At 44.3% G+C, this 20,163-nt stretch overlaps 2 protein-coding genes across 3 annotated transcripts in view; one reads left to right on the forward strand and one right to left on the reverse strand.

Moving 5' to 3' along the window:
- Positions 1-5,687, reverse strand: part of C8H12orf50 (chromosome 8 C12orf50 homolog) — a 39,032-nt gene extending 33,345 nt beyond the window's left edge. The window contains exons 1-2 of the mRNA XM_060244419.1: positions 5,616-5,687; positions 3,604-3,723 (exon numbers count right to left, since the gene is read on the reverse strand). Coding sequence (XP_060100402.1) covers positions 3,604-3,723; positions 5,616-5,687 — 192 coding nt within the window. The remainder of the gene's footprint in view (positions 1-3,603; positions 3,724-5,615) is intronic.
- A 5,496-nt stretch (positions 5,688-11,183) lies between these two features.
- Positions 11,184-19,387, forward strand: RLIG1 (RNA 5'-phosphate and 3'-OH ligase 1). Of its 2 annotated transcripts, XM_060245155.1 has the most exons (7): positions 11,184-11,351; positions 12,675-12,792; positions 14,065-14,160; positions 15,085-15,201; positions 15,816-16,013; positions 18,379-18,548; positions 18,845-19,387. In XM_060245155.1, the coding sequence occupies exons 1-7, from the start codon at positions 11,262-11,264 to the stop codon at positions 19,031-19,033; spliced, it is 978 nt and encodes a 325-aa protein (XP_060101138.1). In that variant the 5' UTR covers positions 11,184-11,261; the 3' UTR covers positions 19,034-19,387. The 2 variants fall into 2 exon arrangements, with proteins under 2 accessions (XP_060101138.1, XP_060101139.1); XM_060245156.1 differs by lacking the exon at positions 15,085-15,201 and having other exon boundaries at positions 11,237-11,351.
- Positions 19,388-20,163: the final 776 nt, after the last annotated feature.

Below are 20,163 nucleotides of genomic sequence, written 5' to 3' on the forward strand. Positions count from 1 at the left end.
CCATAAAGTGGGTACTGGCGGAGGACCCCGCCCTCCATACACTCCTCAGTTATTTAGCCCTGACCACGTGCTCAGTCCCCCTAACAAACAAAAATTAGGAGACATACAAGGGCCCTCAGTCCCTGATACGGGATCCTAGACCCATGGGTAAAACCATCCATCAAATAGCCCCTATCCACCATTGGGGGTAATTGCACAACAACCGCCTAAGTACCTTCAGCCATATTAGGCTGAGTCCCCTTTTTCCCAGCGGCTACTGGTTACTTTCACCCCCAAGGTGTCCTGATCCAGCCCTTATTTTGGAATTACCGTAAGCTGAGGAGACGTGTGACACCCCACATAGCGGGCGCTCATATTTAAATTTTTCATGCCTTCCAGGAGCATACGCCCCTAGTCGTAAATACCCGCATAGCAGCCGGGGCTGACCCACCTGGCCCGCCGCACTGCGGGCACCCATGCTAAATTACAGATTATGCACTATGTGCACGCTATCAGCCCTATCACCTGAATTGGGCTTTTCTGGGGACATCAACTACAGCCAAAGCTGATGCTTAATCGGGTCCCAAGGGAGCCCTGGGTTGACCTCAGCCCCGATCCTAAAGGCCTCATCATATTGCAACCACATCGCTCCGGTGAAGTCCATATATATGCGGTGCACTATATCACCACCTAAAACAGGGCTGCAGTCCATAAAGGCTGTACCCTAGCTATTACCCCAACATACATCCGGAAACCCAGCAGCCAATTGGACCAAGTCCTATCCACCTTTCCCCGTTTCAGCTTCTCGTTCTCCTTGTCAACTAGGTCCACCTTCGACCTACTATTCCTCCTCTCCAAAGAGGGGCTGAACATGTCACGTGTTCGCCCCACAAAATCTTATACCAGGTAGCCATTTTGAAGTGGTCCCCCAAGGGCAATGCCAAATAACCATATGGGAAGCCATGGGGGACGGCCCCATAAGGACTCAGAAGGTAATTCCATGCCCCCCACTGATAACCCGGCCACTCTCTCTGCTGTAACCACTAGTGTTGCCCTCGCCATGGCAGCTCGCCCAGCGCTGCTGGAGAAGCAGAAGCGCCTTGCGACGACGCCTTAACCAATGTCAGAGGAGGGAACTGTGTGGCGGACAAACAACTCTGGCCTTGAGGCGATGCACAAACATGACCCCGGGCCCAGAAGGTCCCCCTTTATCACCGTTCTTGCTGCATGTCCACACCCCCGGCTCCACCCTGCAACACAGGAAAATGAGCCAGAACCTCCCTTTCCAAAGTTATCTGGGACGATCGGCATATTACCCTGCAGCGCCCTTCCCATGCGGGAGCACCTGGTGCGACCCTCGGCCTCTCGTAATCATCCCTCTGGTCCCTAATGGCCTGCCGAAGCTGGGCTTCTGTGCCCAAGTCACCCGGGATTTAGACATTCAGAGGTGCTGCCTCCGCTTAGTGACCCTGGGCTTCCTTGGTGTTTCCCATCCAACTACTGATCAGGGCTGACTCTGCTTAGCTTCTGAGGTCTAACAAGATTAGGCTACACCAGGCCATCCAGGTCAGGGCCGGGTTGCTGGGCCCACCTCTTATCAGGCAGTTACCCTATGACGATGCTTGAACCTAGTGGCACCTTTAAGACCAACAGGGTTTTGTGTTCAAGATATCAAGTTGTGTGTGAAATATAAGTCCTCCTTACCTATGGGTAAGGGGGGGGGGAGCAGTGAGCAGCATATGACCATATGAAGCAGCCATATACTGAATCAGACTCTGGATCCAACAAAGTCAGCACCGTCCTCACAGACTGACCGCAGCTCTCCAGGGACTCAAACTGAGGCTTTCCATGCCTATTTGCCTGGACCCTTATTAATTGGAGATGTTGGGGATAGAACCTGGGGCCTTCTGCTTACCAAGCAGATGCCCTGCAACCGAGCCACTGCCCCTTTCTGAGACCACAATCGGAGGGGGGGGAGTGCCTACCCACAATGCCAAATGATGGCAAAAAAGGGAGCAAACGCACTCCTCAGACCCCCCCTCTAGCTCAGCCATGGGGGGGAGGGGGAAAGGGGGGTGGCAAGAGGGGGCCGGCCTCACCACATGCCGTCCACACAAACACCCCCTCCAACTCAGGCTCCTTTCACCCCCACTATACGGCTCCGAGTCACCCCGCACCGAACCGACCAAACTCGTGCCGCCGTGCAGCCACCGCTTGCACGATGGCCCCGAGCCTCCTTGAACCGCTCCACGCGTCCCCGACCAGCTGCCGCGTTGAAAAGGCCCGTGCCGCGCCTGCTTGCGCCTCATGCTTCAAAGCCTCGGCCCGACAATACGCCCGAAGACGTGGCTCTCCCTGCCGAGAGCCACGAGAGAACTGCTCAACACTGGAGCCGGGGCTTTAAAACCCCGACACCACACCCCCTCCTCCAACTCCCGGATGGCCGGGAAGCCAGTGTCAGCCTCCCTCCTTCCGGGAGCGCAAAGCACGGCCCCCAGCCTATAACTGGCATTGCCAGTGCGGCTGGGAAGGGACCAATTTCCTCCATTCCCTAACCCCCCCTTTCTCACGTCCCTTCTGCCATCTGGCAAAGGATGTTTACCTAACGGAAATTGTCTTGCTATGTCTAATGCCCAAACTCCCCTGCAATTCCAGGCACTTCACAGGCCTTATCAGTTTCATGGGTTGGTGATAGAATGCTATTGTTAGGTATAGAAAATTTACTGCTGTGCCCTTTGAACCCCAGATTTGAATGCTGTGTTTTTTGTATGATATCCTACATCAGGGGTGTCAAACTCATTTGTTATGAGGGCCAAATAGGACCTAAATGAGACCTTGTCGGGCCAGGCCAGGCTGTGTCGGACTGGGCCATGTGTGTACCTATTTAAGATTAGGTAGCAGAGATATAAACTTTATAAATGACACAGACAAACACAATTAAAGATACTTAAAACATTAGCATTAGTTGGTCTTAAAGGCGCTTTCTTTGTATTTCTCCAATGGGATCCAGGGAACTGGACAAAGGAAGCTCTGGTTCTTTCCTTCCATCTCCAAGGGATGAGGAAGGGGAGGAGCCTCAGCCAACAGAAGGCCCAGTAGCTCTGTGTGCGATTGAGCAAGTCTTGCAAAGCAAGCTGAGATGTAGAAGGAAGCTAGAGAGAGGGAGAAGGAAGCAGATGACAGGCAGTTGCTTGGGGGCCTGATAGGAGCCCTCCAGGGGCCTGATTTGGCCCCCAGGCCACATGTTTGACACCCCTGTCCTATATAGCATCTTGTAACCTCTGATATCTCAGCCTTCTCAAAGACAATGTTCTGTATGCACCTTGGAGTTTAATAAAGAAGTTCATTTGAAACATAACAAGGGACTTTATTATTGCAACTACCCGGGCTTGACAGCCAGCTACCTGAACCAGCTTCTGCTGGGATCGAACTCAGGTCGTGATATATTTAGTTGATAAAAAGGTGCATGAATATTTCCCAAACTGGTATTTGGTGTTTTGAGCACATCACACTTTTAAAATGTGAAATTATGATGTCACATTTGCAAAACCAGATGTGAGAGACAAATTGTTATAACAGCTCTAGTTCAAGAAAGGATGCTTCAAAGAGCTTGCCATTTTCTACCTGTACTTCCATATGTCTAAATTTGCAAATCTGATGGGAACATCTTCCCTCTCTCCATAATGAGCACACAGTGTCACTGCCAACGGCTTTTTCACAGTGACGAACTCGGCACTTTGATCCCTGAACAGGGGAGAGAGAAAGGTCTGAAAATTCAGTCACACTATACAGTATATACTATTCTACATATGTAATCTATTGCTAATAATCTGTTAAAATTAATTTTATAAAATTGCAATATTATAATATTAGCATCCTTCACATGATCCATGATTACCATTACCTCACAACTATTAGTGAAGTTCCTATGGAAAATCCCCTTAAGAATGGAACCTACAAAGATGAGACTGCGGACAAACTACTTTAAATGAACAAACTCATTAACAACAACAGACTCAGTCTCCAAATAATGTTTCAATATAACTTTCATTCAGCTGAGCAGAACAGAACTTTCATCTTAGATATGATAGATGTGTCTAGAGGATGCAAACCACATTCATTAACATCAGCTGGAAATACCCCTCAAAAAATTGCCTGCAATTAAATTGTTTATTTATTAAATTCACCTTCTATCTTGCCCTCCCCACAAGCAGGCTCAGGGAAGGTCACAAGAAGAGTCGACCAATTAAAAAAAATGTTTTAATTAATTACTATAAGTAGGCTGACATTTGATTAAAACAATCAATAATGAATTAAAATAAATATTTAAAAACATTAAATCCAACATATTAACATCCAGATGGCATAGAACTATATCAGTTCTTGGGTCCAGTAGTGCTGGATGTGCAATATTAATGTGGGCAGTGGTGACCTAACTTCACATATGGGCAGTTCAAGGAGGGCCAAATGTTAATCATTGGCTCCCAGAAGTACAACCCCAGCATTGCCTAGGAATTGACTGAACTGATGCCAGGCAGTTTTGCAAATGAATCATGAAAATGAATCAAACAATACGGGGGGGGGGGGGGGATGTGCTTTGTTTTTGGATCAGGGACAATGCACTTCCACGAATGAGTTCAAAATGAAACATGAATTGGTTCAATTTGTGCTAGAACTGTAATTCATTTGGTTTGTGCCCATCCCTCATATGTATGGAGACTGTGGTATGCTTGTGGAGAGACAAGATTACAGTTCTGCACTGGGATGAAAAATGATGCTTGGTCATAATTGCAGGATGTATCTAAATGAACTTTGTTTAATAAGTGGTCCTGTTGAACTCTTTGATTGCCTGAAATGACACAGGCCTTTGCTTCTCTCTCTAGGCTGCTTTTATTCCTCAGAAAGTGTGACATGAGCAGTTCCTATTGACCTTATTCTCAAAATGGCAAGAAATGCTGCTTCTTGGCCCCACACATACCTAGCAGAGGAGCTGTCTCTATTATCAAACTGATGAAGAAAAACTAATGCTAACAAAGATAGAGATGTGTCAGCAACAAGGCTTAAAGATGAAATTTTTTAGTTAAAGTTAGGAAGTACTGTAGGGGTGCCGATTTGTTTCTACTATGCTCTGCTTGTACATTTTTAAATACAGCAAATATTAAAACAATACCATAAGATTCCAGTATCCTCTTATCCAAAGGAATCTAAACCTTGTGGTGCTACCTCTGCAACTGCTCCCTCTCTGGGGTAATAAGAAACATGTAACAATATAATATATGCAATTCATTATAAGACAGGTTTCCTTTTATGTGTGTGAAATAAATAGAAATAGCAGTCATCCCCCAGCTTTTGTCATTGCCATCTCTTGTGCTTCTGCTCCACTGACTTTAGAAAGGTTTTAGTGGAACTCTAAGAACAAGGCAGGGAAGAACATTCCCCTTTGTTCTAAATACAGCAGTTTTCATGTTCTAAATTCTATTTCCTTTCTACGGTCATCTCAGTTTTATTCCAAAAGCTTTTAATACTAATTGTAAAACAGACAGTACCTTCTCCAGGTTTGTTGAAGTGCTCACAAATTGAAAGTGGTTGCTAGACAGTGTGCAAATTCAAACTTCCAGAATTTCTTTCATTGTTACCTTGGTTCTTATGACATCATCACAAAGGACATCATACAACCCCTCAAACTGGGAGTGCTTGATTATTTTCATCGCTCCTGTGTGTTTTAAAACAGGATGAGTACAGCTATCTCCATGTAGTCTGCTAATCCCATTGTACAGATTAATGTATGTTAGTTTAAGAGAGGAAAATCTATTTTCTTGCAGGTCCTCTCTTTTCCTATCCTTAAAGTATAGAGGTGAAACTGAGAGCAAATGAGAACATCAAGACCCACCCATTCCAACTGCTGTTTGCCTGGCATATGATCTTGAAATACATCTGGTTCCTGGACAGAACTGCCAGCATTGCTGCTGACTAGAGGGAGCAGTAAATATTGTGCAGCCTGGGCAGGGCTGGGACAGCATCTAGAATAGGATTGCCAGGTCCTGCCTTTCTGCCGGGGGGAGGGGAGGGATTGATGGGCCTTTCTGGGAGCTTCTGCCACACATGTAAAGTGCATGTGGCATGATGACATCACCCAAAAGTGACATCACTGAACCACTGATGTAATTCAGCGATGCTAAAATTTTTGGGCAAAACTCTATGGTTTAAGCTCTATTTTACAGTAGAGTTTTGCCCAAAAACTAGAACGTTAATGTGCTACATTGGTGGCATGATTATGTCATTTTTTTCTGAGCTAAGACAAAAATGTGTGAGCCAGAGGCTAAAAAACTGTGAGCAAGTTCACATTAACTCAGCTTAGAAGAAACACAGTTCCCCAGTGATTGGAAGAACAGTGCCTCCTATACCACATTTCTACAACATTGGATTGAAAGAGTCACTACAGAATTCCTGGCTGAGTCTCTTGCTTTGAACTGATACTGAAAAAATCCTGTACTTCCTACCTGAAGGTGCTTTTTTCTGTGCCCATATCATGTGTTCTCTGCTTATACTTAAAAAAAACCCCTTCAGATTATTACAAAGATGGCATGAAAAACTGACTACATAAAAGGCTGCCCTGAGGAGAGGGCAAAACAGTATCGTCTATTCACACTGCTAATATGACCTCATATTTACCCTAATAGATTGTGTAATTCAGTGGCATGAGATGTTCCTTCCATAAATGAAACCATGAAGATGTCACCTGAAAGAAGAAATTATTTGAATTTTAATCTAATTTTGGGGGTATTTATAGCTATTGTCAATTCTGCATGCATTTAATAACCCAAAAGAAATGCAGATATATAACAACATAATTCAGTCTAGGGTTTGACAGATGGAAAAAAGTAGACTTATTTTATGATATATGTCTAAGAAGTTCATAGTATTGGGCAATTTTACCATAGAGTTTTCCCCAGAAACAGAGCTTTGGTGACATGATGACATCACTTCTGTATGTCAGCATGCTGTCATGCTCCACCCCCATTCCCAGAAAGTCCCTCCCCCACTGGCATAATCACTGGACCTGGCAACCCTATGGGGGGGGGGTGTTTTAATGGAATTGAGAAACATAACAAAGATTGGGGGAGGGGGGATGTTTCCAGTACCCAGGATTATATATAACTGAATAGGTCTTATAGTGGTATTTCAGGCTGTATAGAATGTAAACATAATTAACAAAAACATAGTCTGGAATATCAGAAACAGGTATCACCTCTAAATCCTTTTGCTATGTGATCACATCTCCTGTAGGTATAACTGCCTGGTCTGCAGTAAATATGCTCCTTATATATCTGTTGAACCTTTATGGTATTAGTCAAGGGACACTAAAAGGACACTTTTTGGTTTCATGTGCTAATATATAAATACAGTCATTTGTTGCTTGTTCTAAAATTTATGTTCCCTTTCAAATCTGTTTTGTTTAGCATGTTAAAAATATAATAAGGGAAATACATCAAAAATGATGCACTTTCTATAAATATATTATTTCTGTTGGAGAAGCAACAGCCTGCTAAGAGACTAATATAAATACTGCTGAAAGAATAGTTTAGTCCACTTGTACCCTAGAGCAGTGGCTCCCAACCTTTTTGGCACCAGGGACCAGTTTCATGGCAGACAATTTTTTATGGATCAGTGGTAGTGGTGGGGTGCTGGGGATTTTGCCACCCCAGGCTGCCCCCCATGGGGTCTTTAAATGAGGGGGAGGCAAAATTTGCTGCTGCACTGCCCCTTCCACCTGCCCGGGACCCAGGGAGATGAAAGAGGTGGTGCTTTGAAGCGATGCTGCGCTGCCTCTTTTCTACCTTGGTCCCGAGTGGGCGGAAGGAGCAGTGGAGCTGGTCTGCCTAGTTACGAGGCTCCCCTTCCCAGCCTCCCCTCTCCTGCCTCCCTTAGGCAGGTGAAAGGGGAGGTGCAGCACCTCTGCCTCGCTCCACGGCCCGATTGCTAACAGGCCACAGACTGGTACTGGTCCACGGACTGGGGGTTGGAGACCCCTGCCCTAGAAGGAGCTGTGGTGCATTCTCTAGTGTTCAGAGTTAATTGAATGTTTTCTCTTGCAGTTCAGCCAACCTCTTCTTGTTTCTCTCTGTAAAGTGTATTAGTACATATTAGTGCTTATACTCTGAAGGCCCATCTGTTGTATTAGTGGCCTGCAGTCAGTTATTGGGGCTTTCCCTGCAAATCCTGTTGTTTTTATTTATTTATTTATTTAGAATTTATATCCCGCCCTTCCCACGAGTGGCTCAGGGCGGCTTCCAACAATAGATCCCACATAAAATTAACAATATTTAAACATATAAGGGAATGACGATTTAAAACAGATAAAACAGATAAAACCATAAATATTAATAAATATTCAGAATATATATAAAAAAAAGAAATCTGGCAAGTTGTGTTAAATTCTCAAGCTAGGTATGGGCTAGCCGGAAGAGGGTCGTCTTACAGGCCCTGCGGAACTGAACAAGGTCCCACAGGGCCCTCACCTCTTCCGGCAACTGATTCCACCATGTAGGGGCCATAACAGAGAAAGCCCTTTCTCTGGTGGACTTCAAGCGGGCTTCTTTCGGCCCAGGGACAGTAAGGAGATTTTGTGTTCCCGACCTCAGTACTCTCTGGGGTACATGCAGGGAAAGACGGTCCTTCAGGTAGACAGGTCCCAAGCCATATAGGGCTTTAAAGGTGATAACCAGCACCTTGTACCGGACTCGGTATATCACTGGAAGCCAGTGCAGGGTCCGGAGACCCGGCTGAATGTGTCCCCACTTTGGGAGACCCAGTAACAGCCGGGCCGCGGCGTTCTGCACCAGCTGCAATTTCCGAGTTCGTGACAGGGGCAGCCCCATGTAGAGGGCATTACAGTAGTCCAACCTCGAGGTGACCGTAGCATGGATCACTGTTGTAAATTAATTGAAAGCAAACTCCAAACAGTGGATTGGATTATTTCTGGGACTCTGCAAACAATTTCAAAGGGCAAATTAGGGTTGCCAAGTCCCTCTGCTGCTGCAGCAGGGGACTGTTTCTTTGTGCATGCAGCATGATGATATCACTTGGAAGTAATGTCATCACACTGGGATTGTTGTGCCAGGGACACTCTAGGACTTGCATTAAAACTCTGTGGTACCACAGAGTTTTATCACAAGTCCTAAAGCGCCTCTGGCATGATGATATCACCTCCAAATAATGTCATCGCGCAGGGGATGGTGAGCAGCAACAGGGCTCTTTGGGGGTGGGGAACCCCCCCCCCGGTGTCCTCCCCCCCCCCCCCCGGTGTCCTGCTCCCTGCCAGTGGGTTGGGGCCCTCCAGACTGGTGGATCTCCCATCCCCATGGGAGCTTGGCACCCTTAGGGCAAGTGGTGTATGGATTTTCACATGTTTATTGTTTACGGTGATTTGGTCTTTGACATTCCTTACAAAGAGGAACCAAAATAGTAGGAATTTGCCCATTAGCTGTGAGACATTCGAAAGTTTTTTTTGTGGTTAAAGTCTTATTGCTCCACCATGACCTGCCCACCAATACAGTAAGCAAACTGGAGGCCTCTTGGCTGCCTTTGGATTTAATCTTTGACACCTTCAACCTGCTCTCCACTGCGGGTGTCAACAGGATCCTGGGTGCTGTCAGACCAAATACGTGCCTCCTTGACCTGTGCCCTTCATGGCTGGTAAAAGTCAGCAATGAGAGGATACAGGGCTCATTGATGGATATTGTCAACTTAACCCTGGAAACAAGAGCTTATCCAGAGGAACTAGGGGCCTTGGTTGTACTACAGGGGTTGGGTGATTCATAACTACTACTACTACTATCACTACTACTACTAAAGCAACATTGTTGTTATTGCTTTTTTGTAACAGGAACTCCTTTGCATATTAGGCCACGCACCCCGATGTAGCCAATCCTCCAAGAGCTTACAAAGTTCTTCCAGGGCCTTTTGCAAGCTCCAGGATTGGCTACATCAGTGGTGTGTGGCCTAATATGCAAAGGAGTTTCTGCTACAAAAAAAGTCCCAATTATATTTAATTGTATGTGCTTTCTCCTACACAGAAGTAGGGTTGCCAAGTCCAATTCAAGAAATATCTGGGAACTTTGAGGGTGGAACCAGGAGACTTTAGGGGTGGAGCCAGGAGACATTGGGGGTGGAGCCTTGAGTGCGACAAGCATAACTGAACTCCAAAGGGAGTTCTGGCCATCACATTTAAAGGGATCGCACACCTTTTTTAATGCCTTCTTTCCATAGGAAATAATGAAGGAATGGGGAACCTTCTTTTGGGGCTCATGGAATTGGACCCCTGGTACAATCTTTTTGAAACTTGGGGGGTATTTTGGGGAGAGGCACTGGATGCTATACTGAAAATTTGGTGCCTCTACCTCAAAAAACAGTCCCCCTAGAGCCCCAGATACCGGCGGATCAATTCTCCATTATTTCCTATGGGAATAAGTCTCCATAGGGAATAATGGAGTTCCTAGCAGACATTTCCTTCCCCTGGAATAAAATTGCCTTGGTTTTTAAGGCGCTACAAGAAGATTCCTATTCCGTTTTGCTGGACCAGGCTAACACAGCCTCCCCTCTGAAATTTACCTGTGAAGAAGTTAGGCTAAAACACAGCGAGTGGCCTAAGACTGGATTGCAGAGTGGGAATTTGAACCTATGCCTCCGAAGCACAGAAGAGCCCCGTGGCGCAGAGTGTTAAAGCTGCAGTTCTGCAGTCCTAAACTCTGATCACGACCTGAGTTCGATCCCGGCGGAAGCTGGGTTTTCAGTAGCAGGCTCCAGGTTAACTCAGCTTCTATCCTTCCGAGGCCGGTAAAATGAGTACCCAGCTTGCTGTGGGGAAAGTGTAGATGACTGGGGAAGGCAATGGCAAACCACCCCTTAAAAAATCTGCCGTGAAAACGTTGTAAAGGAAACGACTGGTGCTTGCACAGGAGACCTTGCCTTTTCCTTTTCCCTCCGAAGCACAATACCACGCAGGCTACCCTGGGGTGTGTAAATACACCTATACTCTCTAGGTATCTGAAAGTAGGGCAGAAGGCGCAATTTATGAACACACTTAAACTCAGGTTCCACGCTGTCCCTCTCTCGTTTGCAAAATAATCCATGGTCGTTTTGTGCGTTCCTCTTTGCCTGTCAAGAACTACATTTCCCAGCGCTCTTTTCAGCCAGGCCTGCCGCGGTTGCTGCTGGTCTGTGAAGGTGCTGGAGATAGTAACTGCCATTGGAGCTGCCGGCTTGTGTGCGACGCGAGGGCCATGAGTCGCCTGGGCTCGGTGCAACAGAAGGTGCCTTGCCTCTTTGAGACCCAAGTGAAAGAGGAGCCCTCGGCCAAGCGGGAGCGCCAGGTACTGCTTCAAGAGAGTGAGTCTCGGGCCGGCGAGAGAGCGAGTGCGTGCGCGGGCAGGCGGGGCAGGGAAGAGCAGAGTCAGTTGGGGAATTTCTCCTTGTACCTCCGCCGTGTAGCCTGCATGTAAATTGCCACTCACGGCAGTCATTTCCTTCCGCTGCAGCGTTACGTGAAGCCTCCTGGAGAGACTTCAAAGGCTACCGAAGTCTGGTCTCAGTCCACATGCTGAAAAACCTCTCCAGCCAATATGGGACTGGCCTATGGGATGCTTGTGCGGGCAGTGCTAATTTACATGTGTGCTGCGTATAATTGTCAACCTGCAAGTGTAGCGCGATTGTACCATGAATGGTTTCTGCATCCTTCTCTGCACGGGAAAAAGCGACAAAGCAATAAGAACTCCTTCCGTGCTATGTGTGATTAGTTGTGCCGGGACTGTATTTCGGCCAGGTGATGCTGCGTGGGCTACTTCTCGCAACATACCTGAAGAACCGAAGCTAGATAGGATTACAAAATGGTTATTCCCTGTTTTATAGGGCTCCCTTCAAAGTCCCCCGGCCTTATGTGAACCTCCGAGTCCCACGTCAAACCACGGATGATTTAAAAATAAATACAGATGCTGCTTCAGAATGCCATGGTGCAGTATTTGGATGTTCTGTTTTTCACTCCTTTGACTATCAAAGAACAATTCAGTATCCCAAAGTGGAGTACCTGGAGATTCTTTTCCCCCATAAGATCTATAGTTTCAAACTCCATACTTAATAACTAATTAAGTTGAACAGTCCTCAGAAGCAACCTTAACTATGAACTATCATTGCTAACCTTTTTTAACATTCCCTTTGTAAATCTGGCATATGGCCGCCTAAGCAAAAAGTTTCGAATGAGGACTTGTTTTTCACAGTGTAATCATTGCTATTATCCAGGGACCAGGTACATAACTTCTTACCATTTTGGCGATGTAGACTCTAATTTCAAATTGAAGCTTGAAAATAACTGTTTTCCTGATAAATGATGCATGGAATCTTTGTTGCCATGGAGATCTCATTTTTAAAGATTCTAAAATGGAGTCTTTCAAGACTTTCAAGACAGAGGAACATACTCCCACTAAAGCTTTTCTGAAATCAACTTAAAATTAATTCTCTAAATTAATGAGGTAGTTTTATTTTTGTACCCAGAGCTGTACTATACCCTAAAATAATCAGGCTGGTATTATTAGAAGGCAAAGGTTGCCTTGCTTCTCCTTGGTAATTTTAGATTCTGTGATAATTTCTAATTCTTGCTGTAACTATATTGGCAAAATGGTTTATGACTGTCTTCATCTCAGCCTTTTAAGGTGTTGGCCACTGAAACGATTACCCAGAAGGCATTAGATGCAGATATATACAATGCAATTGCAACTGAAAAGGTGGATGGAACTTGCTGCTATGTAACTACATATAAAGGTAATACGGAAGAGCTTTCTCGTATTCATAAGACATATGTAATTCGAGATATGGGCATCATTTTCTTCACAAAATGCCACTCAGGTTTTCAGTATGGGAGCAATGGCTCTTTAACCAGGTCACAAAAAGGGCTAAGGTATTAACAGTAAATTGATGTAAGACAAGGGTAATGTGTAACTTTTCAGTTTAACCTACCAGCAAGTATGGCATGAGAAGTTTCATATGTCCTTGGGCTCAACTCACAAATGTTCTTCTACAGGACCAAGTGAAAAGTGTTACAGTACAGTTACTGTTCATAAGCGACACACATCCAGATTTCTCTCTTCTTTGACCATAGGCCAGTGATCATGGGCTGGTGGTACCCAGCCCCAGAGATGTCCAACTTGCCTCGACAAGCCAGAGCCTTTTTGGCCCTTGTTCCTGCCTGTTGGAATGAGTTCCTCCTGGAGATCCGGCCCTTTCAGGACCTACTCCAGTTCTGCAGGACCTGTAAAATAGAGCTCTTTCAGCTGAGGCGGTGGACGTCGCTTGTTATTGGCCTCCCTCCTTTCATTCCATCTCAGTGTTGTAGTACCTGCTGGATTTGGAAATAGACCATGCCCACGAGGCAGAATTTTGTCATTTTTAGCTTCCAATGTTTAGACTGCAATTTTATATTTTATATATTTTAATTTGGTTTTAACTGGTGATTGTCTTTTTTTTAATGTAACCCACCCTGAGCCTGTTCTACGGGAAAGGTGGGCTATAAATTGAATAGATAGATTCATTCTGAGATATGAGTGAGTGTAGTTTTGATAGACCACTGTTATATGTTTTATTATTTTACTGTTTTAACTGTGTAAGATGTTTTAAATTCAAAATTTATGCTAGATTTTATATGCTGTGAGCCGCCCTGAGCCACTTCGGTGGGAAGGGCAGGATATAAATTGAAATAAACTTAAAAACTTGAAAATAAATTCATTCATTCTTTGGTGGTTCTGGGGACCAGCTTTTCCTCAAAGCGATGGCAGTATCAGTAAATGGATTAAAAATGGGGGCCTATAATGGAATACCAATCTGGTATAGTGATTAGCGTGTTAGATTAGGCTTTGGGAGACTCAGATTTGAATCCCTACTCTGCCATGGATCTCACCAGATGATCTTGAGCCCGTGTGGTATAGTGGTCAGAATGTCAGACTAGGATATGGGAGACCAAGATTTGAATCTCCACTCTCCTGTGGAAGCATATGGTTTTTCAAACCATATTGTATGTTTCTTGTTTCACAACCTTAGGACAACCATATCTTTGGGCTCGACTGGATAGAAAACCTAACAAGCAAGCTGAAAAAAAGTTTAAACGGTTTCTCTATTCAACAGACAACACGAAAGGTCGGTGACAATTCTAGTGATAAATCTTTGGAAAGTATAGGCTGGAACATGAGGTGTGTGTTTGTGTGGAGGCTGTTGGTCCAAGTCATTATCCCTAATCTTTCCCTTTTCTTTTTCAAATCAGTTCTTGCATGCAGTCTCCTATCTCCCTGCCCCCCCCCCCCCCCCCATTTTTCATAGTCTGAAATACCTACTTGAAGGTATGAGAAGAAGAGAGTATCTGTCTCTTGATTTTATATACTAGGTGTGCAGGATGAGGGAGAAACGACAAAGAAGAAAGGGTTTCATGTTTACAAACCAAATAGCAACTTTGTTAGAGTTCTGTTAGGCAGTTATTCATCTAATCGTGAAGTGATACCTCGTGTTGTTAACTTTTTTCAAAGAAGACTGAAAAAAACCAACAAGAATATTACATGTTGAAACAGGCTCCTTTATGCTTCCTCTTTAAGTCTGCAAGGTCAGCACAGTCTTACAAAGCATTCTGGAGCATACTAGTTCCGACAGTAAAAGACTAAAATATTTCCACCATGTTCTAGTTTCTTCTAGATTTGGGTTTAAATGCCAAAATTTCATTGGATTCAGTCAGTGCGTTGAAAGGTGCTGCTGCACTAAAACACTCCCTTCAAAATTTTTTGAAATTTTTTTTTGGGCAAGATTTGATCTTGCAAGAATATAGTCTTCAGCATTCTCCATTTGAATGGGACAGCACAAATATTTTAAACAATCAGCAATTTTAGTATTTTCTTTTGCTTCCCACATACACACATTCATAATATAAATTAACAAAGGAAAGCCATAACTAAGGAAAGAATAACTGTTGTCACCAGTTTATCCCAGGCCAAGTTATATTATTTGTTTAGAAGCTCATGGTAGTGACTAAATTGTTCAGTTACAAAAAGCACAATTTTGCATTTTTGCTTTAAGGATTTACTTGGGATATTGAAGAAGACTTCAAGCCTGTCCCTGAATGCTGGATTCCAGCAAAGGCAATAGACCACTGCAATGGGAAGCCTTTTCCTGATGAAAATGGACATATTCCAGGTAGAAAAATACAATTGGATGTCAAAGTTCATTCTGAACATTATTTTTAGTCATTTAGAGTTCACACATGCATCTTGATTACTACAATACATCCATTTTGACATTCAGCTGCAACTAATCAAGCGGTAAGTCAGTAATAACAAATGACACGTGTATATGTTTTCTGTTTGGAGAACTTTATTATGTCTGTATTGTTTGCTTTCAAAATATTAGATAGGCTAAGATGATTCCTCATCTAAATACCTATACGATAAGCCCAATTTTGGTTTTCTTGACCACACCAAAATGGAATGATATGAGTATACTTTGTAACATCCTCCCCCTTAAACTGCAATAAACTTGAGGTCTTGCACATCTCCACTGCCAATTAAGCATGGCGATTAATTTTTTTTTAAAAAAAATCAGTACTAATTTGATTTTTCTGATACAAGTATAATTAGGAACTTATATCAATCTTTTCATGACTATAAAGCCAATTTTGACACATCCCATTTTTGTATTGATTTAGAAGATATATAAAGTGTTTTTCCAGAGACCTGCTTGAGGTGGCTGAAGTAATGAAAAAATAAATCAATTATAAAATTATATTAAAACATTTTTTTCTCTTCTCGTAGGCTGGGTACCAGTGGAGAAAAACAGCAAACAGTATTGCTGGCATACTTCTGTTGTTGACTATGAATTTGACCTAGGTCTTATACTGAAGCACCACCCTGAGGAATCTGGTCTTCTGGAAATAAGTCCTGTGCCCTTATCTGATCTTTCAGAGCAAACCCTAGAACTTATTGGGACAAATGTCAATGCAAATCCATATGGTAAGAATATTGTGTATTTAGCACCTCAGATATTATAAAGTAAGGTTTTGCTAGGCAGTAATATGTCTAGCAAAGCAGAATTACAAATGCAGTTGTTCTGATTGATAATTAGGCTGCAAGCTATTGTAAGTAATTAGTGCTAAGATAGTACAAAGTACAATATAAATTAAGATTTTTGTGAAGCTCGCAGATATTGGCTGAGCTGTACTGCTGTCACAGAGATGAGGGACAATAATTGGCTATCATTGACTGAGTTGCACAAATGCTAGGCAAGAACAAGACTGACAGAGCAGCCTAGGAAAGGAAAGAAGTCACAGGCCTGTGAAAGCAGAAGTCAAGGACTTATGTTCTTAAGAGAAGCCATGTTGGATCAGGCCAATGGCCCATCTAGTCCAACACTCTTTCATACAATGGCCAAGAACCAGGTGCCATCAGGAGGTCCATCAGGGGGCCAGGGCACTAAAAGCCCCTCCCACTGTTGCCCCCGCAAAGCACCAAGAATACAGAGCATCACTGCCCCAGACAGAGAGATCCATCTATATCCTGTGGTTAATAGCCACTGATGGACCTCTGCTCCATGTTTATCCAATCCACTCTTGAAGCTGTCTATGCTTGTAGCTGCCACCACCTCCTGTGGCAGTAAATTCCATGTGTTAATCACCCTTTAGGTGAAGAAGTACTTTATCTGTTCTAACCTGACTGCTCAGCAATTTTATTGATTGTTCATGATGAGTTCTTGTATTGTGAGAAAGGGAGAAAAGTACTTCTTTCTCTACCTTCTCTGTCTCATGCATAATCTTGTAAACCTCTATCATGTCACCCCTCAGTTGACGTATCTCCAAGCTAAAGAGCTCCAAATGGTTTAACCTTTCTTCATAGGGAAAGTATTCCAACCCTTTAATCATTCTAGTTGCCCTTTTCTACATTTTTTCCAATGCTATCTTTTTTGAGGTGTGGTGACCAGAATTGTTCACAGTACTCCAAATGAGGCTGCACCATCAATTTATACAGGGGTATTATGATATGGCTGATTTGTTTTCAGTTCCCTTCCCAGTAATTTCCAGCATAGCGTTGGCCTTTTTTATTGCAGTCACACACTGTCTCATTTTCAGTGAGTTACCTACTACGACTCCAAGATCTCTCTCGTCATTCTCCTCCAGTTCACACCCCATCAACATGTACCGTATTTTTTGGACCATAAGATGCACTTCCCCCCCCCTCCCCAAAAAAAAGTGGGGGGAAAAGTGTGTGTGTCTTATGGAGCGAAGGGATGATAAGACGTACCTTCCTCCGGGGGGAAAACCGCTGTCTCCACCTCCGATCCCGGCGCTTCCCTGCGCCTGCCTGGCTCCAGCTCTGCTTCCACCAAGCGCTGGGATCGCTCCACGCTGCCCCCACCGCAAACCCAGCCCTTCGCGAGCGCCGCCTGCGGAGGGGGCAGCGTGCTTCCTCCGTGCCTGTCTGCCTGACTCCAGCTCTGATGCTTACAGCAAGCGCCAGGATCGCTCCCTCCGCCCTCCGATCCCAGCGCTTGCTTTAAGCATCAGAGCTGGAGCCAGGCAGACAGACACGGAGGAAGCACGCTGCCCCCTCCGCAGCCGGTGCTCATGAAGTGCTGGGTTTGCGGAGGGGGCGGGTGCTTCCTCCGTGCCTGTCTGCCTGGCTCCAGCTCTGATGCTTAAAGCAAGCGCCAGGATCGGAGGACGCGATCCTGGCGCTTGCTGTAAGCGTCAGAGCTGGAGCCAGGCACGGAGGAAGCACGCTGCCCCCTCCGCAGCCGGCGCTCACGAAGCGCTGGGTTTGCGGTGGGGGCAGCGTGGAGCGATCCCAGCGCTTGCTGGAAGCAGAGCTGGAGCCAGGCAGGCAGGCGTGGGGGAAGCACCGGGATCGGAGGCGGAGGCAGCGGATCGCCCCCCAGAAGGAAGGTGCGTCCTATGGTCCGGAGCATCTTATGGACCGAAAAATACGGTATTTATAGTTAGGATTTTTGGCCCCAGTGTGCATTACTTTGCACTTGGCCATATTGAACCTCACTTGCCACGTTGATGCCCACTCACCAATCCTCAACAGATCTCTTTGGAGTGCCTCACAATCCTCCCTGATTCTCACCACCTTGAACAGTTTAGTGTAACCCACAAACTTAGCAACTTTGCTGCTTACTCTCAACTCTAAATCATTAATAAACAACTTTATTTTATTTATATTCTTCCCTCCCTGCAAGACTTGAGATGGACATATGAGAGGGGATAATGATGATAAAATAAAGGCAGGGTTTGGGGGCAGGGAAAAGTGGTCCAGTGAAATCTAATTTCTGTAACAGAATAAGAGCTCTTCTAGTTGTGTTTGTTAAATAATATTTTAATAGGTTTAGGAAGCAAGAAACATCCTGTGCACCTTCTTGTACCACATGGAGCATTTCAGATAAAAACTGCACCTGCACTAAATCACAACGATCTGCTTTCTTGGTTCAGTGGATGCAGCGAAGGGAAAATTGAAGGAATTGTATGGCACTGCAGCAATGGATATTTAATCAAGGTAATTTTGAGGCCTTGTCAAGTAGTCATGACTGCTTCAGGTGCAATACCCGAACAGGCCAAGCAGTTTATTAAAAAAGAAAACAACTGAGTTTTGTTTTTATTTTCCTAAAACATGAGATATTTGCTAAGTTGCTTAGCCCATTCTTCTAAGTGTACAGACTTTTTTTCAAATTAAAATGTTTAAAATGGTGTATGCTCAAGGAGGAAATTGGTGCTTTTCATTTATATAGGTTCTGGCTATATGATCCAGTATTTAATGCTGATAAGTTAATAGTGCTTTTCTTCTCTTTATAGCTCCATCGACATCATCTTGGCTTGACCTGGCCAATTGTGGACCCTCATTTGACTTCTCGACCAGTTGTTGTCACTTTCAGTGGGGCCAAACATGACTATAATTTTGAATCGAAGACACTTTTTAGTTACTTTTCAAAGGTGGATGGTCAACGATTCAGTAGTCTCAGAGATATAGTATGGGATCTGTGACAAGATTTCTTTTTTTACAAATTTTTATGACTGTCCATTTATTTAAGAAATGAAATGTTAAATTGTGTCCAAATGTAAATAGTATTGTCCTCAAGGCCTTGTGTAAATATAACAAGTATTACTGTTCATAGAGAAGAGCCATGAAGGAAAATCTAAGCTATGTATCTTGAGCATCTTTAACAATCTTAAACAGTTAAGCATTTGAGACACTATTAAAACAGCTAGGAGTACATGGTACATGGAGTACCATGGTTTTTAATTGCTGTACAGTTATTTTCAATAATTGCAATAACTATTGTAGAATATTGTATAGGTACGTTTACTATAGGAATATAACATTTGAAATCAATAGAATTAGAGTTTTCTTCTCATTTTGTAACTTAGAGTGGGACGGTCCCTCACTGATGGGGATAGGCTCCTCCTCTATAACATGGCTGGTTCTCCAACTGATCCAGGGTGGGGGAGTGGCCTATCCCCTGGGCTCTTCCCAGTCACCAAGCCACACCCCCCTAGAAGAGAACTTGAAAGGCAAACTCTGAGGAGAAAACAATCCCCCTCATGCATAGACAAAGAGAGGCAAATAAATGTTTTTTATATATATTTTTATCTAGGAACAAAATACCACAACTGGTGTACACAAGAACCACAACTTGTTGAAACTGTAGTACACACAGTATTCTCAGAGTTAAACCTCATGTACAGATAACACAGACCTCCAGAATTCCCAAAAAGGGCGGGGTGGACCATCCCACTCCAGAACCAAGAAAGAAGCTTCACAGTAAGTGCTTCCAATCTTCCGTTCTCCAGTGGTTCTTAGGAGTGGGATGATCCTTCACTGATGAGACATAGAAAAGCAGTATGCCCTCTTGGGTGGGACTAACTTCCTCTAGTTAATAATGTGCTGTATCATTCTGCGACCAAAGGCCACTTCTGTTGCTAGCCACTTATCTACCTTATAATGCCTAGTAAAGGTATGCACAGAAAATTAGGTAGCCGCTTTACAGATGGCTACTACTAATGGGAAAGCCCTGTATGCAGCTGTAGTTGCCACTCCCCATAAAAAATGAGCAGTAACTCCCTGTGGAGGTTCAATAACCTGAGCTGAATAGGCCATTACAATACACTCCCTT

This window comes from Heteronotia binoei, chromosome 8 (assembly GCF_032191835.1).
Source record: "Heteronotia binoei isolate CCM8104 ecotype False Entrance Well chromosome 8, APGP_CSIRO_Hbin_v1, whole genome shotgun sequence".
In the NCBI taxonomy this organism is placed as follows: Eukaryota; Metazoa; Chordata; class Lepidosauria; order Squamata; family Gekkonidae; genus Heteronotia; species Heteronotia binoei.